The sequence below is a fragment of the Tasmannia lanceolata genome, unplaced genomic scaffold, assembly GCF_043159265.1.
Source record: "Tasmannia lanceolata isolate RefF3 unplaced genomic scaffold, GAP_Taslan_0.1 ptg000006l, whole genome shotgun sequence".
In the NCBI taxonomy this organism is placed as follows: domain Eukaryota; kingdom Viridiplantae; phylum Streptophyta; class Magnoliopsida; order Canellales; family Winteraceae; genus Tasmannia; species Tasmannia lanceolata.
In genome coordinates, this window is record NW_027518683.1 from 9,584,790 (window position 1) to 9,609,716 (window position 24,927).

A 24,927-nucleotide genomic window follows, 5' to 3' on the forward strand; every position below is an offset into this window, starting at 1 on the left:
CCATCAATACCGTCATCGTGATGAATTGTTATGAGTTCATTATCCATCACTTACCATACAAGTGGAATTTTGGTTGGATTGTTGGGCCCTACCATGGATGAGATCTTTTACCATCCTAACCGTCCGATGACTCTGAACAATATATTTTACCCATTGAATTTGGATTATTGGCCATTAACCAATATCTAATCCAAGGCCTAGAATTGGATTTGGATGGGTAGGATTGAGTCATAGATGTGGTTTTTCATACAATGGTCCGTTAAGGGTAGAGCCCACCATGAAAGGGGAAATGAAGTTTCCGTCGCTATTGTTGTCTTTTCGTGAAGATGATGACCTTATTTTTTTTTTTTAAATGGAGGGTGAGATTGCTGGGAAATGGGCTGGAAATATCATTTCCCACCTAAAAAAGCATTGCTACTAAGTGGTGTCTCCAAATGGGAATTGATCTCACCCTTACAATTGCATTGATTAGATTATACTAACCGATCCTAACCGTTCAATCAGTAGCCTTACACATGAAAGATAAAGACCAAGATGAGCAAGGGTTCTCTAATCTGATAATATCTAATCAGTGATTTTCTACTAGTAAGGAGAAATCAAACAAATAATATGGAAAAAGGTCTGGAAGTAGTGTATCCATTAGCTTGAGCGATGGACCCGCATAGCATGATCTGGGACATTCATACTTCCTTTGGTCCCACCAATCTAGCCAAATTGTTTTGGACATTTCCACACATCTTTTTTAGTGGAAATGACCAGAGAAAAAAAAGAAGAAGAAATGAGTCATTTCTGTCTCTGATCACCGCAATCTATAAAGGCCTAAATTTCAAGAAAAGTCTTTTACCAGCATCCATAATTCTCAGTGTTAGTAAGAGTTATTAGCCATAGTTCATAACTTCTTGAGCTTCCAAGAAATTACAATTTTTGTTTTTCACACAGTTAGTGGGTAGCTTCTGTCACTATTAACTTCTCCGTTTGAAGAAAGGCATTGCTTCGGGTGCAAAAATTGGACTTGGAACCTTGCTTAGACTCAGAAATGCTAGAAGCCCAGCTTAAGCGAGCATCGATCTGAGAGGTTTGCTATAACAAATCCTGCAAAAACCTGAATGGCAGAGAAAGGGTTACTCGATTCCTTCAATTCAATGATAGATGAAATGTAATGAACTGAACTGACGTGAAAATGTTATCTTAGGGCTTCTTTGGATATCTCTAAAAATTATTTGCATATAATCTAGTATGCAAATGGTTTTGAAGTTAAATATGGTTATTACCCATCAAAAAAAGAAAATATATGGTTATTTGCAAATAATTGTTATAATAGACTTACGGCAGTGATAAATCGACCCCGCAATATCTTAAATTGACCCCTCTCCTCTGGGTTAGTGAGAGAAAAGAAAGACACATAGGGGGTCGATTTAAGATATAAGGGGGTCGATTTATCACTCCCCTAGACTTAATAGTCTTACATATGATATAGTAGCATGGTTTCCAAGGAAGACCTGATGTCCATTTGCAAATAGGAAATATTTTCAGTTGTAGGTACAAAGTAGCATTTAGGGGTGCAACTTGGGTCAATTTTTGTGAATTCGGGTTGAGCTTTTACCATAAAATCGGCCGGGTTTGGGTTGATTCCCATTTATTTTTTAGCAAATGATCAACCCGACCCGACCCAAGTTTGCACCCCTACTAGCATCACATTGAAATTGTATAAGAATATGAACATGGACACTACCTGAAGTGACCCAAAGATGTAGATTGCCGAATAGTGACGACCATGGAGGACCATGTCTGCAACCATTGCAAGCGGTATGGTAAGTGACATGCCTAAAGTTGCGACTAACGGGGTCGTCCAAACTACAGAAAGGGCCCTGCTTCATTTTATTATAACAAAAATAAGCATAGTTTAGAGAGGTCGAAACGAGACAAAATATATTTGCAAGCAAAGACGGAGTAGTGGCACATACCAAAAGTAATCTGAAAGAACACTTCCTAAGAAACCATTTAACAGCAATATTTCATCGACAGCTGCAGAGTGTGGGATGCTGAACTTGGGTTCAATTCCCAGAGCAGTCAGTGGCCACACTGCATCAAATAATGCAAAAGTATGTATATTAGTTTTAACAAATCTGACCTTTCAGATTATTTAAATGCAAAGAATTTTTCATTTATGGTTGTCTTACAACAAATTGCATTAGATTCTGATAGCTAATGGTACATTGAAATAAATGTCAATTGTGTGCTGGGTTGCCAGAACATGTACAAGGTTTATGCTACAGAAAAGATAATGGTAAACCCCACCACCAGTTTATTTATGGAGTAATAGCAATAGAAAATTAGACACACCTGTCCTAAGAAATGAGACAGCATGTCTTAAGATGAAATAATAATTGCGTGAAATTTCAATACAAAGCACCAGAAAAATAGGCAGATTCAGAAGCTATCACAAAAGGCAAAACACATGAATTAGATGCACAAAACCACGGTGTAAGTGCCTGACCATTAATACTCATCCAAAGCATAAAAGATGCACTAAACTGAAAAAACCAACATTGATAAGTTTTCCAACTTTTCTTCTGGATAAGATATTTTCCCAAGAATCTAACCAATTTTACAACCAAATTCAAGAAAAAAAAAACTGCGAAGGGATTATTGGCCTCCTACCGAGCCACCAAAGACCAAGAAGGGTGAACAACCCAATATATCCAAAGAACTTTTGCATATCAGCTTTCTCTTCTGATCCAGCAAATCTTTTGAGTAGCACTGCAATAAGCCAGTGTCTTATAAATCATATCCCCCATTCAAAACTTACCACCCATGTTGAACTAAATCAGTACTCTGGCAAGACAAAATGACAACTATCACAATAGATGAGTTAAGAAATATTCCACCAGTGAATAGGCCATATGACAATGCTGACATGAGACCAAATATGTCCCCAACAATTGAGTGGTTTGAATTCCTGGAGAACATAAATATGATTAGTTCAAAAGAAAACACACGATCCATAGAAATAAAAGTATGCATAAACTCAACATTTTAAATAGATCTTTGAGTTTCTAAACTTACTCAGAAATGCTTAGAAGTGATTCATCTGTTGCCCATGTCTTTCCAAAGGTTGTCATGGCAACACCAGCCATGCTGATGAACACTGCAACAACTCGTGCGACGTTTAAGGAGTCCTGACCAATGCATGCCCCGAAGAAAAGTGTAAAGAGGCCCGAAGTTGAAGACAAGACTGTCGTACTTGCAACACTAGTGTGCGCCAATGCAGCATTTGATAAATACTGCATCAAAACAAGTCAATCACTGTTACAGACCACATAAGACCAATGCTACTGTTATTTCAACTGTCAAACTTCATAAATGAAAGCAGAGGAGGTGGACAGGGAAAATAATCAACAGCAGTAATGCAACAATGGATCTTTCAATTTCTCACATATTTTAGGAATTTGCATCGGAAAAAATCATGGAAATGAAAAGGAGTTGCGGACATATGAGAAGCTATCCATATAGGTTTTCCCAAAGCAAAAGACAGCAAGAATATATACACAGTCAATTAGATGTAACTTGAAGTATCCATTGTATCATTGATCATATATAAACATTTTTTATGATCCTGATTTACTGCAGAAAAAGCATGAGTAGATACTAAAAAAAGTAGCAAAGAGGTAGTTCAAATCACTATTTCAAAACTCGGGCTTTGATGAGAACTCGGACAATGTAAAAAGGAGCTGACTTGAGCAAGCCAATGATTAATGAGGTCAAAGTTTCATTAACTCATGTTAAATCAAAGGAGTCTTGATTGGCTTGCTAGGGAGAAACTTGGAGGAGAAGGATTAGACTGAGGGAAAAAGGAGCTGACTCGGGCGAGTTGTTGATTAACTTGGAGAGTTTTTAAACAGTGGTTAAACTGCTAAAAATAAGAAACAGAAAAAGAAAAGAAAGAAATAATTTCAAGAAGGGCATCCAACAGGTACACATAAAAAAGATCACTCAGCATTTAGCAATATACCAGGTGCTAAGTTCGCATTTACGTTTAGAAAGTTCAAAATCATCTTCACTGGTTTTAGCAATCAAGGACAACCCCTCGTTCACATAAATTTAAGTCCCTAATCAGACAGCTTCTCATCTATGTTTCAAGACTCTGGTGCATTTCATCAAATCTTAAGGGAAACAGTCCAATGGTAGAGTGCATAAGAGCAGTGTACTTATGAGGTTCTTGCTGTAAAAATACCTCGTGAACTTCTTTCAGTTTTGATTAGAATGATATGGGTAGTGCTGATTCTTACTTTATGAGAAGGTTTTGAGATTCTTTCTCCATTAGAAAATGAAGGTGTTGTTTCTGGATGAAGGGGAAATTTGGATTTCTTTCAAAATAAAATATATTACGATGGTTAATCTTTGGAAGTGATCTGACATCCTTGCCTAAGAGTTAGTTGCGAAAAAAGCAAGGGGATTTTTAGTGACTGACGTTAGTCGTGTTGCTTTTGGATAGGTTGTTAATTCCAGTCTTTCACCTTTATCGAACTGCTGATTCCACTATAAGGAACACCGGGGAAATAGAGCTTAGACCAACACTAATTGTAGTTATATGTGTTGTTGATGTTATCATCAATGGATCTTTACCTATAAACCCCTAATCAATAAATGTATTGATCACTTGTTTCAATAATGGCATTTTACTCCTTTGTACTTTTAAATTAGCATTAAAAGGCAGTAAAAAGTCTAGAGACTCCCAAGATGTCCTCGACGGCCAATGAGATAAGTGGTTAGTAAAGACTGGTGTGCCATTATCAAAACAAGGACGTCCATATATCATTTCCCAAAATATTTTCTAATTAAGCATTGAGATGTCAAAGCTTCATTTCAATCTACTTATGTGACAAAAATTTTACATAGCATACCAATTACGATCAATGATATTAGCTTTATCATAAGGTTTTATTGTTAATTGCACCCAGTTAGTCAACATTGGCAATGCAACAATGGATCTTTCCATGTCTCATATATATTAGAATCTACATCGTAAATATCATAGAAATGGAGAAGAATTGTGGGCATATGAGGCACCACCCTTTTCCTAGAGAAAATGACAACAAATAGTATAGTCAATAACTGACTAGATTAAGAATAAACGTAAAGCATCCATGTTACCAAATGACAAGATTTAGCGTAAACTTAAAAGTACCAATGCTACCTTAGATCATATATAAACAGTTTAGAAACTCCAAATTTGCAGCAGTAAAGATGAATGAGGAGCAGATCCTATAAAAAGCAGTCCAGAGGTAGTTAAAATGACAAAAAAGAAAAAGAAAAAGAAAGAAATAATTTCTATAAGGACATCGAGGAGAAGAACAGAAAATATCACAATACTGACACCTCACCTCAGTTGTAAACCATATTGGAGCAATACAGAAACTGCATTTTGCAATATCCCAGGAACTAAGTTCGGATTTCTGGTTAAGCAATTCAGAATCATCTTCACTGATTTTGGCAATCAAAGGCCGGCCCTCTTCCCGTTCACATAGATCTGTGTCACAAATCAGACAGCTTCTCATCTCTGTTTCAAGACCGTGATGGATTCCATTAAGGGGAGAATCCAGTCCAATGGTAGAGCGCATAATAGTGGCTGCATTTATAAGGTCCTTGGATGAATGTACACTCAGACTATTCCATATCCAATCTCTAAGAGCAGCTGTTGGTAGATAAACCACCATAAGAGACGCCCCCAGATAAGTCAATGCAAATGGTTGCCTGTACTCTTTAAATATTCTCTGTAGCACATGAGCATAAAGAAAATTCAAATTTAACACCACACATACTCCAACTATCTGATATTTAAGTTGTAAAAAAAAAAAAAAAAACTCCGTATTCTTCTTTATAATATCCAAATACATACATACATATCCGGGCACTCCAAAATCAATAAAAGGAAAGAATATATTAGCAAGTAAAAGTGAGAAACTGTTCGAGAATTTAATGAAGCTAATACATATTTGATGCAGCCATCATGAGAGAGTTCAATTTACCCAGAAAAAGAGCAAATGGAAAACTGAGTTCAAGATATGAAGAAAAAAAATGCATAGTGTGTACGAGGAAGAACACAGAGAGACATAGAGGATAACCTTCAGAAGCCCAGAGTTTGAAGAGCAAACAGCCCACAGGTCTAAATCATCCTTGCCCTCCATAGTAAGAGGATATCTGACTCACAAATTAAGGGCCTGTTTGGATAAACCTAATTTTTTTTTTCATATAATCTCATGTGCTTATAGTTTTATTTGCACATAAGAATATGCAAAAATTGGTTATGATAGTTTTACATGTATCAGTTAATGGCTTCCTTAGCAGATTTAATGTCTCATTTTCAAGAGGTGGCATTTCTTTTTCTGCATGTTCATGCTTTTCTTGACCAAGTAAGAGCTTCAAACTTTGTCATGGCATGGGTATTTCTTCGATGAGATTAGATCATTTCTTAGAGCCATGTGACTGTTTACTATATCTCAAATTATGTTCCAATATTCAACATTTCAAGTGATTAAAAATACAAAGAGACATAGAGTGAATATAACAGTTTCAAGTAACTAAAATTAAAACTACAAAGAAATGAAGTGGTGACAGGTTATAATGCTGAAAATAACAATTTCAAGCAACTAAAATTAGAACTACAAAGAAATGGAAAGGTAACAGTTTTTTTTTTTTTTTAATGGATAATCATTATTATTTACAGATGAGATTATATGCAAATAAGATCATATACAGATAATTTTCAGAGGCATCCAAAGAGACCTTTTCAACTGAAATCTTGGAGTGGTAACAGTTTATAATGCTTCAAAATTTTGAATACAGGAAAACGAAAGAAACTAATAGTAGTTCCACATGTGGGAGGATATAATTTATCTGCCTCGCAGTTTGCAACATTCCCGGTGAAATTGAGAGAGAGAGAGAGAGAGAGAGAGAGAGAGAGAGAGAGAGTTCAAACGGGCTTATTTGTACGCTGACTCAGTTTGCAGTCCATGAGGAGCTAGAGTTAACTTGGTAACGACGCATAAAATGGACAAAATCCTTGTAATAGTTAATTACAAACCCACCACAGGGGTGCTACAATTTTTTATAATTTATACAAGTTATTAATATCTCAAGAAATTATATAACAGAAATACAAATTCCCAATCAGATCGAGAAATTTACCATTTTCAAAGAGATGTAGCAGATTAGAAGACTAATATTGAACTCCTGAGAAGTCAACTTTCAAAATGAATGAGAACGTGGAGAAAAATTTAAGGTCAATAAATGGAAGGACAAATTATGAAGCTAAGTGCAACTTAAATAAAAAAGTAGCACAGTCAAAGAATAGGGAAAACCCAACAGCAAAAGTAGACAGAAGAACATGAACACAATAACACATGGCAGCTTAGAATAGAACACAACATCTTATTGATACCACAGAACATAGGAGCAGGAAATCCATCCCTAACATTCCCATTAGTGTCCCCATGAGTCTAACAATGAAAAAGATCCATACATTAGAATATAATTTTACAGTAACACACGTTAGGCCCATATGATTACCATGTCCGTCCTCATTCTCCAAAAAGATCCAAGTTACAAGGACAATAGATCTCATGCATGCAGCTACCAAAAAATAAATAATAAAAACAAACACTGGTCAAATATTGAAACAATAAATAAATATCACATTTTACTGACAAAACAACCAGAAGATTGATATTTGTATTTGGAATCCATCATACATGACAAGATATTGAAGGAAATTTGCGAAAAGGAACAAGAACCCAAAAGTGAAAATAGAAAATCAGATAACTAAATGAAAGAATCACAATAGTAATTACAAAAGAAATTAAAAAAGGGAAAAAAAAAACATAAAACATTACTTGGGTAATCTCTGCAGATGTAACCCAGATGAAAACAACGGCGCCAACAAGGAACAATCCAGCCCTGTATCTCCAACCCATTCTCGAATTCAAAAGAAGAAACCCAAGAGATTAAGAGCCCTAGCTAAATTCTATTGCAAATGGGAAAATTGGATAAAATTTCCATTCTCTTCAGCTATGTTATTCAAAAGAAGAGACCCGTAAATTGGGATTTCAATTTACGTTGTATAAAATTTCTGAAGATCACAAAAAGGAAATATCGCCGTGTCACCTACCCAATTCCCGCGCCCTGCAGATGCCTTTGGCGCGTGACCATCATGGAAAATGCCAAAACGTTACTCAAACGCCATATTGATGTATGAAACTACAAAACTGCCTCTAATATGTTATTACTCTACTCTGAATGAATGAAATAAGCACGTATCGTCCATTAGCGGCCTTGTTTACCAAGAGACTTTATAGAGGTTTCCATAACATATGAAAACCCATAAATAGAGTTTGGATCACTCTATGGTGTGGACCGTCTAGTACATTCTGATAAAATATGGGCTTCCACCATATAAAACCTATGTTTACGAGCATCGTTCCTAGTCAACTCAAGTTTACTGTGACCGATTTCTTGTTGGAGACTGGAGTCCACATTTTGCCTGACTCGATCAAAACTCAATTGACTCTATTGAGTTATGACGTCAATCAGAACTCCACTGACTCTAGTGAGTTATGTGAGTCATGACCATGTTAATCGAGTGCTTAGTTGTATCAACCGTGTAATTAGGATTGTTCGTGAAATAGCACGCGTTGTTTTCTTGTATATTAACGATACACCAGAACTCATTGTATAAATCATTTATCCCTATAAAATGGTGCAGCAAGACCATCCAATTGTTGATTTGTTCTAATTGGGTGTTCATAAAATCTAATCAGTATAGGATCATGAAATGATTTTCAGGGCACAGCCTATTTACACTGAGGCCTAATAAAGGGATGGTTGGATTGTTTTGAATTTTGAAAACCAATTGTGAGCCCAAAACTGATTATCGGTGAATGTGAGTCCAATAATCAGTTTTGGAGTCACAATCGGCTCTCAAAATTTTAAGATTATGACAACCGATTGTGAGTGCCAAGCCAACTATTGGTCTTAAAATTACGTTTAAATTTGAGTCCAATAATTGGCTTGGCACTCACAATCGGTTGTCATAATCTTAAACAAACAGGCCTTAGCATGCTTAAATCACTTTTAGCTGGTGGAAGGAGCGACTTGAGAGGGCAGGAATGAGTAGAGGGTGAGAAAAAGACAAGGTAAAAGTCATATTGTGGGTGTAGTTTTTTGTTTCCTTGTTTTTTCAGCCTATTCTTACCATCTCCCTTGTCACCAATTAAACTTTGGGAAAAAATGGGTTTCCACCCAATCAAGTTGATTGTAACAATGAAGTGTTGGTACATTGGTCTTACGGAAATGATAGATTATATGATGTGAAAATAATCTTTTTACATTTTAAAATAGATGATATAATGAGAAAATAATCTTTTTTGAACATGTTTAACAATAGATCTTCAATCTGGACCACTGCTCCTTTTTTTTTACTAACCATCCGTTTGCAGGTCGATGATTGTACGGCTGTGATCTTCTGATATTTTGGCTTTTTTTTAATCATGTCATCTCTGCCATAGGGCATATCAAATGAAGATTTCAGATCAAATGTCTTGGTGGGCCGGAATCACGGTTCTTGTGAGCTCCTCATATTAAGACTTCTTGTAGTACCATTCATTCTCCATGAACCTTATGCTGTCATTCTTGAATAAAAAACCTTCAAAAAGGGGCAAGTTTTGGGGACTTGCCATCTAATTCAAGGACAGTTTCCTAACTACTGAGGCTGTTCTCCAGCAGGATAGGAAATCCTTGGAAAAGCTGTTCCTGTAATCGGCTATCCTGCTTGGATAATTTTGTGTTGATTATCTTGCTTGTATGGTATATACCCTATCCATTGGGGCTGTTCTCGACTGTGATTGGAGGATAGCAAGCCTAACCAAGGATAAATAAACCCCTGCTTGCTAACCTCATAGAGAAGCCCCACTAAGTAGAGAAGTGGAGGTTATAACCAACCTCAGTTCAGTCTCAAGAGGGAAATACACATAAACATATATACACTGAAAGGAACAAGATTGCCCACCGCCGAGCAGAAGAAGAGAAGGAGAGAAGAAAGCCCACCAACTGCTGAAGGGCCCCTGTTAATGTTCATGCAAAGCCATGATGTTGTGCCAACAAGCATGAAGAAACAATTCATTTCATTTAAGAGATGAATGAGAAGTGAATAGATGTTCCTTATTGTCAACATAAGCTGACCACAAAAATGATATTCTTCTGTATATCATTATGAGAAAATAAAATTAGACATAAAAATACACAATAAGTTAATATATGGCAAAAAAGAATATTCATTGCCCTGAATATTTAAGCAAAGCCTCAGCCCAAAATTGATGAGAAAACAATTATGTTGCACATGAAAATTGAGGTAAGAGAACGCTTCTTTGTCTAACCAATTCATGAAGATCATGAACAATCTTAAACACTGCATCCGGTCGCGCTAACTTCAATGCATTCTGAGACATGGCCGTAAGCTCATAAGATTTTGGACCAAACCATTGAGCAACAATATCTGCTATCTCTGTTGGTGATTTGGAGAATTTTCCACATCCGTTATCAACCACATAAGGGACATTGCCAACTTCCTGTAATAAACATAAATTGAAACAGTGACATGATATTTTTTAGGAGATATTGAAATGGTGCATGCACGAGATCAAAGGGCCGTTTGATCATTGCAAAGCTCAGTTTTAATGGTTGAAAAGATCCATTCGCCATTATGGGGAAGTTCATGACATTTTAGGCACTTTCAGAGCACAAGGTATGTCACCCAATTCTTGTAACATTTGCAACTCACGACTGTAAACAATGTCAACAGAACTAATGTACAAAGAGTGTGCTAAAACGACTTTAAAAGGTAAACATATCATGCACGTAGACACAAATGTACTGTGGCATCAATAAGCACAGTGAGCATCTAGAAGCAAATTATAATGAAAACTACCACAAGCCCTGTAGTTTTAAGTTTTAACTGAGACAGAGCACGCCCAAAAGAACTGAGACTAACCAAAGAACCAAAATACAATTTAATAATTTGATATAGTCAAGATACAGATGAAATCACTAAAATATCTAAGTGCAAGGGCTTTCAAAGCCATCAAATGTTTTACAAAACCCCCTAGTCTGTGAAAGAAGAACCAATAATAGTTCATTTGGTTCGGAAAATAAACTTTTGCTCCACTTTTCACTGGTCTGTCTATTTCTCTAACCCGAAAGTGGTATAAGAGTTCTCAAAGCCGTTAAATGCCTCTTGACAACTAGGTTGTCCCTATGTAAGTTCATGGAAACTATGTTGTTCATTGTAGCATGGGAAATCTAGAATCCTCTACATGTTTTGCAAGGTGTTCGTTAGGCCTTATGTGGAATCTATGGAAGTTACAGGTGTCACTTTATTCAAGGCCAAAGCTCTTAGATTTGTCTCGAGCTTGATTCTGATATGGATGATTGGCTTCCATTATGGATTAGAAGGGAGTGTCTCTAATAAAGAGATATCTTCTTTTTTTTTTGAAAAATGACCTAAGCATTACAACTGGAAGGGACCAGGAGTCCCCCACAATACAAGGTATGAAAATGCAAAGGAGGAACTCCAATGCCAAGAGAAAAATAATAAAGTAAAAAAAAGGGATATCAAATCTTTAACTTAGTAGTGTAAACTATTTTTCACAAACAAAATAGGGAAAAAAGAAACCAGATGGATAGCCCATCATGTTTCCACTACTCCCTGGAGTTGCAACCATCATGTTTTATAACCTACATATGTGAAGAATTCACCAGATACTTTTCTGCTGGAGCCTCACTATTTAATATTTGTGTTGTAGCTTTTTTGTTTAATGCAGTTTTGGTTACTTGATCTATAGTTCTTCAAGAAAATTAAAAGATAAAAGAATGATTATTCTCCAAGAACACAATTTTTATGCAAGACAAAGCGTAACATGCACGAAGGAAATAATCAGATTAGGCAATTCAAGATGAAAAGCCCAAAGTCATCAGCAATGGGAGTAAATGAGCTAAATCATGAAGTTTGGAATTAGCAAAAACCTTTCACAAAATCATCAGCAATGGGCTCAGAGCCCTTTCATATGCACCCATCTAACCAGAGAAAAGTAAGAAAAAGAGCAAAAAAACAAAAATACCTGCCCAGCAATGTAATCATTGAGAATGATAGGGAGGCCTCGTATCATGGCTTCTGCAATAGTCCCTGGTCCAGCCTGCAAATGTCAATTCACCATGAGCGAACAAATTATGCATGATGATGCACTGAATAAGTTATCACTGCCTTGATGAGAAAGTACCTTCGTAATAATGCAGTCACATGCGCCCATGCATTCTTCCATCTTGGTAACAAATCCCTTTACCTGAAAAATTGCAGATCAACTTCTTCTGTAAGGACACACATAGTTACTGCATGTGAAGAAGAAATCCAGCAAACACAAGGTGTAGCATACTAGGGGATAGGAACATGACTATTTAAAACATAGATCCAGTACAATATATTACAGAAACAACGAGCATCATCAATAAATTAGAATATAATCTAAACTAAAGAGAACTGGAAAAGACTGTTCAGAAAAGTAAGCCAGTTTTTTTTCTCGTATACGAGTAAAAGCACACAATGATTGGATGCAAAAGCTTGCCCAAACAAATATCACTCACAATCGCCCAAACAAATATCACTCACAATCTATGTGAAAAGCAGGAAGACATGATAACAGGAAGAGAATATGAGAACCTCAGCCATCGGCAGAAAATTTTTCCTACAAACTGCATGTTGAAGAAGAGAAACAAGCAGACAAAACCAACACAGACCCTCTTGACCCTCTTGAGCTACCGATGACCGCATAAACTCATCAAGAACTCCAACCCATGCAGCAATGAAGCCTGGAAAAGATATGACAGGATTCATTTCACTTTCAAAAGATAAACTACTAAACTAGTCTCAACCAACCTATGTTGCATCAGTATGGGTAAGCGTGACGGCATCTGACACGGATATCGAGTGTCAGATTCGAAAAACCTCCAAAAGAAAGATTTGTGGATTCACCAAAATATTTTAATCAATTCTCAAATTTTAATTTTTTTACACAATAATGACGTTATAACAAGTAATATATTAAAATTTTAAATAGGTTAAGTAAATATAATGCTTTATTTCCGCATACATAAAAAGCTTACTATTATGATGGCTAAAGCTCAAAATATGTGGTAATTGAAAAGTTGTGGTAGTAGAAAAAAACAGATAAAAGAATCTAGGAGCGTCGCAAAGAATCGCGAAGTATTACAATCTGAGATGTGTCCGGCACAGGCACTTTGGCCATTCAGAAGAATCAATGTAACATGCCAACCAACTGTTACTTTAACTAGGTTCTAGACGTGCAATCCATGTTAACAAGGAGTCAATTAGAGCAAATGACCAATGAAAAGTAGATAGATGGTCAGATTCTTGAATACAATGCATTACTAAAGGTGGTTGAAATGCATGTTTAGGCTATCTTGGTCATTTGACCTTCATATGTATAAACCATTGTATGACTCCCATTCAAATTAATGAAAATAATGAATAGAATTTAGGCTCCCCGATTTCATTCCTCTTCTCTATCTTTCTAGTTCCTCACATTCAAAAACTTTTTACATTGTATCAAAAGCAAGGAGATCAAGGAGACCAAGATCCAAGAGCTCACATCTCACCTTTTCATTTCCGCTCTCGTTCAGATCTTCATGCACAAAACTTTTCCATCCTTCATTCTCCTTTTTATTACAAAAACAAACCCTCCATTTTTCTCTTCCTTTTATCTGATCCAAATCTCTTTCCTTCTTCCATATCTTACATTAGAATCCAATAGCTATGGGTATACAACCTTGAATCAGGTAAAACCCCTCTGAAAATGGCAAAAATTTGAGAAAAAAATGAAGTTTAGGGCATTCACATAAACATTACACGATATGTACCCCATTTGAGCCCCATATTGGTCATATCAATGGATACACCTTGCACATTGACGGATACAATTGTGTTTTTTTATGAACAATGATAGATCAGTATCGTATCGGAACCCGCCGATTAGGAAATGTAACAGCTGTTATGTACACGTATCGGCCTATTATTTCGAACCATGCATTTAAATGACTAGTCCTAGTCAGTTTTGTTGCCGCCTCTTAATAGTAATATAAGGTATGAGCTTCTTCTTGGAGATGAGCATAAAGGCAAGGACATATGTACAAGAGCAAAGAATCACCCAACCACGGGTCTTACCAAATCTGATTCTCACCATTTCCCACACTAAATCTAGTATCTAGCATAAATTCGTCCTTGCCATACAAATCAATCTCTAAGCTCTACTAGAGTTATTAATGTCCCACTCATTCTGACCAGGACCATATTTGTCCCTAATCATTCCCTTTCCTCCCCATACATCCTCCAAATCCGCTTGCCCAAGAGGGCCCGATTCCTCAATTTGAGATTACCAATTTCCAATCAACCACACATTCTTGGTCTACAAATCGATTCCCAATTAATGAAATGCTTCATTTTTTTAATTTCCTTCCCATGTAAAGTCACTTGATAAATTCATCATAAATTGCACAACATGAGAGAAGAAGAGTCACTTGATTCTTAAGCCCATCTGATGAGGAACTTGGGTGGCAAAACATGATCACACTATCTGATTACATGGTGATGTTTAGTAATACAGGAAACCTTGGCCTGACAGTAGTAATTTAGGAAAACCTTGGCCCCTCTGACTGTAGGTTTATCCTTCACAATGAACAGAATCCTACACCGCGACGCTAACCACGGACAAACATGGAACCAATACTAACCATCCAATGCCAACAAGACACCCTAGAAGCATGGCAGGCAATAGCCACAGTGATCCGTCTCATGCAATTCAGGTAATTGAAGTTCCTAGAAACACAAAAGTTTGTGTTACACATGCTCGTTCACCTTAAGAGTTGCCTTCGCTTCTAATGTAACTGTTAAATAATGAAACTCAGACTTCCAACTACTCTTTCTGGTAAAATTGTGCAGGCATGGAAATTCCAATTATAACTAACTCTGTCTAGTTGAAACTTAAAAGCATACTGCTACTCTTCTCCAAACAGGTCTTCAACATATAAACTATTTGTACACATTTTAAAACAAACAAGACTAAATGAAAAACCGCTAGAAGATGTAATCAACTGTAGGGATTCATTAAGTCATAACTCATACTGACAAAATTATAGTTTGTAGTGCTGCAACAGGGTCGGGTTGGGTCGGGTTTTTCAAAACCCTAGCCCAACCCTGGATCCCATTATCTTGGCCTTGACCCGCCCTGACCCTGAGTCAAGGCCGATGAATCTCAACCCATGGCCCGCCCTACAGGGCTCAAAATAAGAGAACAAAATGATCAATAAACAGAGAAAGGGAACAAAATAAGACAATATGAATTCAACAACATGACGGGCAACATAGACAATTAATAATAATAATTTAAAGAAACATCAATCCAAGATAATAGAAAACATTAGCAAAAGAGATGGTTCAATTCTATAATAGAAAACTTAGGGTCGGGTCGGGTCGGGTCAGGGTACCCGAGGCATTAACCCAGAACCCGACCCGACCTGAGTCAGGGTCTAAAAAAATGAACCCTGACCCACCCTCAGGGTTGGAAAATCCAACCCTGACCCTGTTCGGGCTCAGGGCTGACAGGGCCAAACTTGCACCCTTAATAGTTTGGGTATATATTTCATGGGTGGCTTAGCATACCTGAACAGGAATTTTCAAGTTAATTGACATCAATTTGTTGGCAAGTTTTTTATTCCGCCCACAGATTACAAGAATTTGACCGACTGGTTCCCCCAGACTCTCATCATATAGTGTATTGCCAAGGGCCCGAGCAGTTGCTTCAATGGGGCCCATGCCCTCCCCTCCTCCCATCAGTAAAACGGCAGGCAGGTCCTCATCCATTCCTAACTCCCTCCTCAATTCATCCTAGTCACAAAGGAAGAAAGACTGAAGTTCATCACTGTCAACTACTTAAATCACATAAAGGTCTTAACAATTAAACAAAAGTTAGGTATGAAAAGCATCAATAGCCATTCAGTAAAATAGTTACCTTTGGTCGAACAGGCTTAACAAAAGAAGGCCGCACAGGAAGGCCATAAACCTTAATTTGGGAAGGCTGCAGTCCGGCTTTTAATGCCCTTTTGGCCACCTCTGCTGTTGGGCAGTAGCACCTTGTTACAAGCTTATGAAACCTGAGCACAATCATGATAGGATAGTTATTACTTTGAAGCAATGAAATCTAATTTATAATAAATCAAGGATAGGTGCATCCAAGAGAGAGAGAAAATACGCAAATAGCAATTGAGAGACTCAAGTTATTATAAGCTAGAAACATATACAAACTAATGCCATTTCAGGTAGAAGACCATCTTACCAAGTTGGGTGGCAAGTGCTCAGATCCGTGATTACTGTAGTAAATACAATCTTCTTTAACAGACCTTTTGCCCTCAGGATACGGAGAGGGACATGTTGCATCAGAGGATGAACACTGATAATAATATCTGGCTGGTATTTCATCAGTCCTTTTGCAACCTCACTGCATATATAACACACGGTAATAAGATGTAAATTCAACAAACACAGAAAGATTTGCTTGTTCGCAAAACTATAGTTGACCTTGCTTGTATTAATAGAATTTACAATTTTAACAAAGTCCAATCCTCATGAGGTAGCAAGCAATAAAGATTGTTGTCACTTAAGGAATTCACAAGGCCAGCTAGTCTTCTATCAGCTGGACTGAATATAGCAGAAACAGTGAATATTTCTTCAATAATTCAGTCAATCTAATCAATATAAACCTTGAGAAAAAGTAAACCGGGACAATAGCATAGCACAGGCCAATAGATGTTGATTTCATCCGAAAAATACCTAATTGAAGCAGAAGTGAGGAGTCATGTTCATAATTTTTAGTCTTCGAATTCCAACACCCCTAACTTTCCTTGGCATGCACATATCTTCCCATTTCACCAAATGCAATTTTCCTTTCTTCAGGTATATATTCCAACACCAAATGCACATAGCTTCCCACTTAATAACCTCTATCGGGCATTGAAACATGGAGAGGTAAAAGATAGCAAGATTAGAGAGGACTGAGTTAATAAGTGTTATCCTTCCCCCAAAGAAAATAAAACCTCCTCCAGGAAGACAGTCTGTTTTCTACTTTTCGATTATAGGGTCCCTAAATCCTTTTCTTTGGCCTCATGTTGCACAACAGAAGACCCAAGTGTTTGTTTGGGAACAGCCTCACCTCGCACCCAAGTACCGTCGCAAATATATTCAATTCATTTTCATTAACATTGATACCCATCAAGGCCTGATAGGATTACAGAGAGTGTTTGCAAGAAACAGAAAAATAAATGCAATTGTAAAATGATGGAAATGGAGAGAGAGGACTTGGATTTTCTTCCAATTAGAAAACCAGTGTGCAACAATGGTAGGATGCTTGTATGAATCGAATAATATGAAGGGGAAGGAAGAGGGTTGTTTTTATAGGCATTTCCAACATGACTGTTCGGACATCATGTCCGTTCACCACAGCCGTTCACCACAACCATTCTCTCTTCCATGATCAACACACCCCTTCACTCTCCCAACGTTTCAATCTAACAGCTGAGAGATCCGTCCATTCAGTTACAAGGCTGACTTACTAAAATCAGGCATTTGTCCCATAACAATCTCGTAACACATCAAAAAGGCTTTTAGGTGATTTTAGGTGTTTTATTTTATCAATTTCTAAAAGGATTTTAGGTGATTTTAGGTTTTTTATTTTATCAATTTCTAATTTTAAGGCCACTCGTTCTGCTCTTACCTATCATTCTACTTAAAGAATTAGCCACAAGGGTAAATAGTATTGGAGACAACAGATCACCATAACGAAGGCCTCTTGAGGATTTAAATAAGTTGTGCGGTGACCCATTTATCCCATTCATCATAACTTATAACAAAGCTGACTATATACACCTTATAGTCCATCCATGCCATCTAACACCAAAGCTCATTCTCTCCATAATGAAGTTTAGATACCTCCATTCAACCCTATCATAAGCCTGCTTCATATCAAGTTAGCAAGTCACACCATTGCCCCCACTGCAAGTCAAGGATTCCACTGCCTCGTTAGCAATCAGTACACAATCAAGAATTTATCTCCCTAGAATAAAGGCACTTTGGCTTTCTGAAACTTCGTTGCTCGATATCTTCTTTAGACGATCAGGCAAGATCTTCGCCAGCACTTTATACCCACACACTACCAAGCTAATAGGACAATGTTCAAAATTTGAACTGCATCCATCTTAGGAATTAATACAATGAAAGTGGCTCCTGTCTCTTATTGATCTCCAAGCCATCGAAGAAGGCCTCTAAGAAAGATAAAATATCCTCCTTTTTCACAGCGTTCCAACATAATTGGACGAAGGCCAAGCAAAATTTGTCCAGATCTAGGGCCTTATCCCTACTTAAAGAAAACAGGGCAGTCCTGATTTCTTATTCACTAAACTAAGCCTCCAGCCCCTCACTTTTCCTCTGATCCAACTGGTCCAAAACGATCCCCAAAGGCGTAGAGGAATCAACCTCCTTTGGAACTATAAAGGGCTTGACAATAACAAATGATTTTCTTAATAGTCTCTTCCTTTTTATCACAAAGAAATCCTCCTATGAGCAAGGAATTAATTTTATTACCTCTCTTTCTAGCAGTAGTGATTCCGTGAAATTAAGATGTATTCTTATCACCTTCCTTCAGACACCTCATTCTTGATTTTTGCTTCCAGTACACCTCTTCTTGGAGGATCAATATGTTGTACTCTTCCAAAATCTTGCTCTTTTCTCTTAGGGGTGAGCATTATTCGGTTAAAACCGAATAACCGAACCGAACCGAATTGGTCGGTTCGTTTTTTTTTTTTTTGGAAATTCGTTTATTCGGTTTCGGTTTTCTCAAAAAAAAAAATTCGGTTAACCGAATAACCAAAATTATGGATGAAAACCATTTTTTTCCAAAAAAAAAGTGCTATGTGTGCACTCCGTAGGATGATCAAAACCGTCCATTTGATTGATCACAACTTAATTAGGTTGTGCTCAAAAAATCATTTCGATCGGATGATCCTAGCCCTCCGATCCAAACCGAGATTTTGATTTTTTCCCTCTTTTTCTCCCACAATTCGGTTATAACCGAATAACAGAATTTTTATTCGGTTTCAGATAATTTCGGTTCGGTTTCGGTCTATTCGGTTCGGTTTAAGCCAAATAACCACCCCTATTTTCTCTTACTTTCCTCCTCTGATAAATGGCCCACCCACCTCTTCTTTGCTACACAGAACCATGAAAGTTGATCTGAGCTCCTCTTTTTTCTTATTGGGGAGATTTTTCTCCTCTCTATACCATCTTTTGATCTTATTCTTGACATATCTCAGCTTCTGACCAAGTTCAACATCAGCTAAACTATTAGCACCAATCTCCCTGCACCATGCTTCGAATTTTTCTATCATCTTAAGAGATTCCAACTATGCAAGCTTAAACCGAAAAGAACAGGACCCAATGACTCTTCTCTCGAGTCTAGCAAAATAGTGCAATGATTACAGGTAGGTTTGGGTAACACCAACTGGCCAGAGTTTGGAGGGATCAAGATCCACTTGGGACATAGGAGGAAATGATCTTGCCCAAGTATCAGAAAGAGGCAAGTCCAGCAACTCGTTCTTACTGACAAAAAAAAAAAAAAAGGCTAACATACACGGAAATATTCTGGAGTACCCAACTTGATCTGATAAGAATCTAGCGACATTGAAATCACCTCTAATACACCATGGGTAGTGTCATTGACCTCTAGCCCAATCCAACTCTGCCCATAATTGGCTCCGCTCCGTCGCACAGGTCAGTCCATAGTCCATACACCCTAGAGATTATCCACACCGATTGATCGGAAAAGTTTTTTAGCACCGCCGACACAGAACTTTCCAATGAGTTCCTCCAGCATCACAAGCTGTGATCCATCCCATGCTACCAAAATTCCTTTACTTCCTCCTATCAAATCAAGGGAAGAGAAGCTAAATCTTCCTTTGCATCCGAGATCCCTCAATGCAGATCTGGAGATAACCTTGTAATTTGGTCTCTTGAAGGCTCAAAAACAATAGGTTTATAAGCCATCATTAGTTCCTTTGCATGGGCAATCTTTTCCCAGGAACCCAAGCCACAGACATTCCAACTGAGAATCTTCAAGTAGTACACAAAATTTCTTCCCTATAAGCATGATATTGACAAAAAATCTGACAGGGTAGGATATCCAATATTGAAGCAGAAATTGTGTTTTCAAAACCCGAAAAAATGAAAAAGAGAAAGCCTCACAGTATCAAGGAATAAAAATGAGAAGTCAAGACTCAAAACATGAGATATATTCAAGCTAAATCTAGGGACGTTAGAAGCCTATAAAAGACAACCTCCGAGTTTCATTCGTCTACAGTCCAATGGATATCATTAAACTAACTTCATCAAAGTGGCAGATAATCACATTTGCAAGTTGAGCAGCAAGGGTAACAAATCATGCACCGTGTAGGTCACTTTGCAAGCAAATTGCCATATCTTATTTGCAATGGAAGTTGCACTGTATTTCCCCTTGCATTGATGTTGTCCACAGTATTAGCCAAGGAATAGCAGAAGTTAACAAATAAATTATCAGCAACTTCATGCATCATATAAGACTAGCAAGATTCCTCACATTTACAAGCAAGCTATTCACCAGTCAACATATTCAATCATGAGGAAGGGTTTTTTGTTACTTTGTCAGTGTACCGTTATAACATAGATCCTTTTTTTTATACTGTTATAACATAGATCTAATTGGGGAAAATTTTGTGACATATGAAATCATCCCACCCAAGTCTACATGATTACATTTCTTTCTTTTCTAGTTTTCCCTATTTGGATAGGAAAAGTTTTTTTTTTTTGAAATGGGGGATAGGAAAAGTTTTAAACCCAAAACCTCAGAATTACACAGTTGAGGTCATTTTGATAGGTAAAGTTTTAAACCACAAACCTCAGAATTACACCTCATCTCAGTTGAATCAGAGAGAAAAGAGCCTCACCGAGCTATAAATGTTGAAGTCGCCGCAAAATGAGGCTGATGTACTAAGCGTGGAGCACTTCCATAATATGTCAGTTTCCAAAGAGGTCCATGCTTTACCAAGAAGTTATAGCTCCTGGGCAACTGGTTAAATGGCCAAGGGGTATGCTCTGACCACAAATCCGTCACAAAAACCTGTGCCAAAAAACTGCTAATAACTGTCACAAAATACCAACATCCACAGAATTTTGAAAAATAAGCAAACAAATTTGGGTATATTGGAAAGTAATTTTATTTTCTATATATTAAAGGTCATGGGTTCAAGTCTCAAGGGCATTTCTTTTTTCCTCCATTATATTTGAGATTGAGCCTTTAGCTCAATGGTCAAGGCTTCGTTCTTCGACCTAGAGGTTGGACGTTCAATCCTAGCTTACCTACCTGTATGATCGTGGCTCTACCAATCTTACCAAAAGCTATAGCTGATGGAAAGGGCACATCCATTATCACTAATACCACTTGTAGGATTGTGAAGCTACCAATCTTACCAAAAGCTATAGCTTACGGAAAGGGCGCAACCATTATCTTTATTTAGTAGCACCATCATGGGGCGGGCCGGGTTAATAACACCCTGGTGCAGTCTAGGCCCTCCGAGTACAGGGGCATCACTAGCCCCATAATCCAAGACTACCAATAAAAGAATTTTGAAAAGAAAAGACCCACACACACACAAGCAAACAAACAGAAGATGATCAAGAAAACTCAAATAAATTATGAGACAATCAAAGCAAAGAATAATACAGGGAGAATCAAACTGACCTCATATTCATTGCCAAATTCTTGATTGAAAGCTGCTTTAATAGCTTCCGCGGAAGCTCTATGACCACCGCCAGTGTCACTCATCAAAATAAGTACTTTCTTTGGATTTTCAATGTCCACACCATTCAAGTGCAATCCATCATCCCCCAAAACAACAGACCCATTTTCCCCCAATCCATTCTCACCATTATTAACCCCAATCGACGCAAACCCGGTTGGAATCCTCTCACAATGCAATCTAACAAACCTATTAAACCCATTCCAAAAACCTAGGATTCTAGAATTAGTTCTACTCAGCCCAAGAGAAGCACATACCTTAGGCTTCTTTCCATGAACTAAAGCCCTAAATCCATCACTATTCAAGCAATTTGAGGGAACTGAAGAAGACCCAGTTGAGCCCAAGGGCCATAGACCTCTAGAGTCCAAAGAAAAGCAGCCCAAGTTGGATAAAAAATCGAAAAAAACTGTGGGTTCATGACTAACTGTTGATGGACGCATGGTTTTCAGAAAAGAAACTCAATCCATGAATGTCCTTATCAAGAAAAAAAATTTTGGGTTCTTCTCATACAGACATGAAAAACAAGAAGACGATAAAACAAGAAAGAGAAGATGCAGTACAAAGAAGAAAAATTAAGCTAGGTATAGGAAAGTAGGAGAGAGTTGGGTTTAAGGAGATAAAAACGTGGGGTCATTGTTGGGGAGATGTAGTAGAGAGAAATAGCCGTTAGAAGAAAAACCTGGGGGTGAGACGGTGGCCACAAGAAGGGGATTGCTATTGACGTGGGATGATTCCTTGATTATATACCAAATTCCCCTCCTGAGAAGAACGCAAACAAAAACCCCCAAAAAAATAAAGCTCTAGTGCATTAGCCAATGAGATGGACTAGGTAAAGCCCAGGCCCATTCAAGGCTTTGATAGTGGGCTTTCTCCTTTGGACCCACCTGAAATTTAGGGGAATGAATCATAACGTGAGACCCCATGTATGAATCATAGATGGAACCGCAACCCAAAAATCATGTTGATTGAACAATTCTGACCGTGGGATGGATAGACTATATACACACTGAATGTGGTCCATTTTGTTCAAGGTAAGTTCATGTGAATTTTTTCCAGATTTAAAACATGTTAAATGTGGAGAAAAAAATGGAACCAAGATACAGTTCATGGACAGTTTGGTGAGATGCATGTTCAGAAAAAAAATATTTGCTATTTTGGGAAGTGTTCTTGGTGGAATTTTTACCTCAAATGAGCCTCAGGTGAGGGTGGTAGACTGGTAGTTTTTGCTGCTTTGTATTGATGGGCTCCATTAAAAGGCTAATTGATCTGTTACCGTTCATTTGGATCGGCCATAACTCAAAACTCATGCTGACCATTGGATGGGTGTACTTCCCCTCATTCCTAATGTCAAACATGTAGATGTAGTACTAGAAAATGAAAGAAGATGATTTCCACGTGGTCGGCTATTGGAAAAAGTTGACCACAATTTTTTTGTAGGGGACTACATATACTACCATATTTTGACAACGACACTGCTCACTTTGTTTATACACTGTTCTAATTAGATTTTGATAGCATCTTGACTGTTAGATTTAGATTCTTGAGTCTTGACTCGATTTTCATCGAGAAGAAGGGAGAAGACAAGATAGAATCGATATGAGCCCATGCAAAGAGTATGGTTTATTGATTGTTTATAAAAGTGCCTTGAATACATATCTTCCTCACCAATTAGCAGGGTCGGGAGGATTTTGTCACCACTAAAGTTTGTGTATTCGCCTACAAAATCCTAACAGTAGCTCACATGTGGAAGATGAGGATAATTATCATTGATCACTACGCTCTTTTTTTAGTAGCAGGAGGGTCAGTAGATAAGTTATTTATTATTTCTAGCTCTGCTAAAGAAATTTGATCCTTTGTGCCTAGACTCCTTGAGATGCAATGGGTAGTCTCTCATCATGTAGCAAAGCCGATCGAGCAATGGAGTTTTGTTCCTTGGACCAGCGGGGTAGGATTCTTTGGCAATTGGCCCTAGCAGTACTCATGCGTGCTTCGTGAAAAGAAAGGAACTAATGTATTTTCTGACGTAAATTAATGTTAATTAGAATGTGCCTTGTTAAAGTATAAAAGACAAATAACACCTTTCTCCAACAGCCGGATAGCAAAAATTCACATGCGATGGTCGCCCTAAGTGGGACCACATGTGCCACGTGTTTGCCAAGTGGGTCACACGTGTGGGGGAGTGTTAAAGTATAAAAGATAAATAACGCCTTTCTCCAACAGTTGAAGCTTTTGGAGAAGTTGGTAAGTTAACATGCCTTGTCATTAAAGTACCAAATATTTTCTTTGACTGTTCGATGGGCAGAGGTCCAGTCTATCTTTGGGCACACATGTGACTCTCGCAGAGTTTTGGGCAACGTGGCCTACATCTTAAGCCTACACGTAGATCATTGATTAATATACATGATGGGCCATAGTTTTTTCAACGATTGGACCCTCTATGTAAGTCTCACTAGTATTCAATTTATTATTTTATATGCAGGTCGGTCCCATTGCTTTTTGGGCATTGACACTCCATCTTAGCCCCACTAGCATATCATTGATTAGTACACATGTAAGGTTCTATACAGACCCCACTAATATGTAACTCAGGTCTCATTAGCATATATTGTATGTCTTATTAACCGTAGTATAACACTGAATATAAATAAAATGTTGGGATTTGCTAGTGTCCATCCCAAAAGGCATTTCGAGGATCGTGTGTTGCATGTGACAGCAGCCACACAGGCTCACTTTTCAGCAGATTTCCCTTTTTTTCAATCCTCGTCCCGTGTTCTCTTCACTCACCATCCTCACAAATCCCTCTTTTGCTGCTGCCTCTCTAGCTTTCTCTTACTCTAGGGAAACAATTATTTCATGGATTTTTTCTCATGGTCGCCAAGCATGCCGTATTTCAGATTCTCGAATGCCGATATTGAACAGGGCAGATGG

General features: G+C 37.7%; 2 protein-coding genes across 4 annotated transcripts; both read right to left on the bottom strand.

Annotated features, from left to right (window-relative positions):
* Positions 1 to 801: 801 nt before the first annotated feature.
* On the bottom strand, positions 802 to 8,389 carry LOC143879604 (putative vacuolar membrane protein YML018C). Of its 2 annotated transcripts, none has more exons than XM_077382066.1 (8): positions 7,893 to 8,389; positions 5,385 to 5,774; positions 3,067 to 3,284; positions 2,889 to 2,959; positions 2,662 to 2,760; positions 1,965 to 2,082; positions 1,733 to 1,871; positions 802 to 1,102 (listed from the first exon to the last, which is right to left on the bottom strand). In XM_077382066.1, the coding sequence occupies exons 1-8, from the start codon at positions 7,971 to 7,973 to the stop codon at positions 1,040 to 1,042; spliced, it is 1,179 nt and encodes a 392-aa protein (XP_077238181.1). In that variant the 5' UTR covers positions 7,974 to 8,389; the 3' UTR covers positions 802 to 1,039. The 2 variants fall into 2 exon arrangements, with proteins under 2 accessions (XP_077238181.1, XP_077238182.1); XM_077382067.1 differs by having other exon boundaries at positions 1,733 to 1,868; positions 7,893 to 8,384.
* Positions 8,390 to 10,161: 1,772 nt separating this feature from the next.
* Positions 10,162 to 22,763, bottom strand: LOC143879605 (putative monogalactosyldiacylglycerol synthase, chloroplastic). 2 transcript variants are annotated; one of them, XM_077382068.1, is made up of 8 exons: positions 21,942 to 22,763; positions 21,148 to 21,320; positions 16,455 to 16,616; positions 16,131 to 16,272; positions 15,782 to 16,006; positions 12,330 to 12,392; positions 12,171 to 12,245; positions 10,162 to 10,622 (listed from the first exon to the last, which is right to left on the bottom strand). In XM_077382068.1, exons 1-8 carry the CDS (start codon positions 22,437 to 22,439, stop codon positions 10,383 to 10,385), a joined length of 1,578 nt encoding a protein of 525 aa, XP_077238183.1. In that variant the 5' UTR covers positions 22,440 to 22,763; the 3' UTR covers positions 10,162 to 10,382. The 2 variants fall into 2 exon arrangements, with proteins under 2 accessions (XP_077238183.1, XP_077238184.1); XM_077382069.1 differs by having other exon boundaries at positions 21,148 to 21,333; positions 21,942 to 22,084.
* Positions 22,764 to 24,927: the final 2,164 nt, after the last annotated feature.

Excerpts from the sequence above, each read along its gene's own strand:
- LOC143879605 (XM_077382068.1), bottom strand. The coding sequence starts at position 22,439 with ATGCGTCCATCAACAGTTAGTCATGAACCCACAGTTTTTTTCGATTTT. Across the intron at positions 21,321-21,941 it reads AATTTGGCAATGAATATGAG|GTTTTTGTGACGGATTTGTG; the intron begins GTCAGTTTGATT and ends TTTTTGGCACAG. Across the intron at positions 10,623-12,170 it reads ATGATTACATTGCTGGGCAG|GAAGTTGGCAATGTCCCTTA; the intron begins GTATTTTTGTTT and ends TGTTTATTACAG.
- LOC143879604 (XM_077382066.1), bottom strand. The coding sequence starts at position 7,973 with ATGGGTTGGAGATACAGGGCTGGATTGTTCCTTGTTGGCGCCGTTGTT. Across the intron at positions 2,083-2,661 it reads TCTTGGTCTTTGGTGGCTCG|TGTGGCCACTGACTGCTCTG; the intron begins GTAGGAGGCCAA and ends TATTTGATGCAG. Across the intron at positions 1,103-1,732 it reads ACATCTTTGGGTCACTTCAG|GTTTTTGCAGGATTTGTTAT; the intron begins GTAGTGTCCATG and ends TCTGCCATTCAG.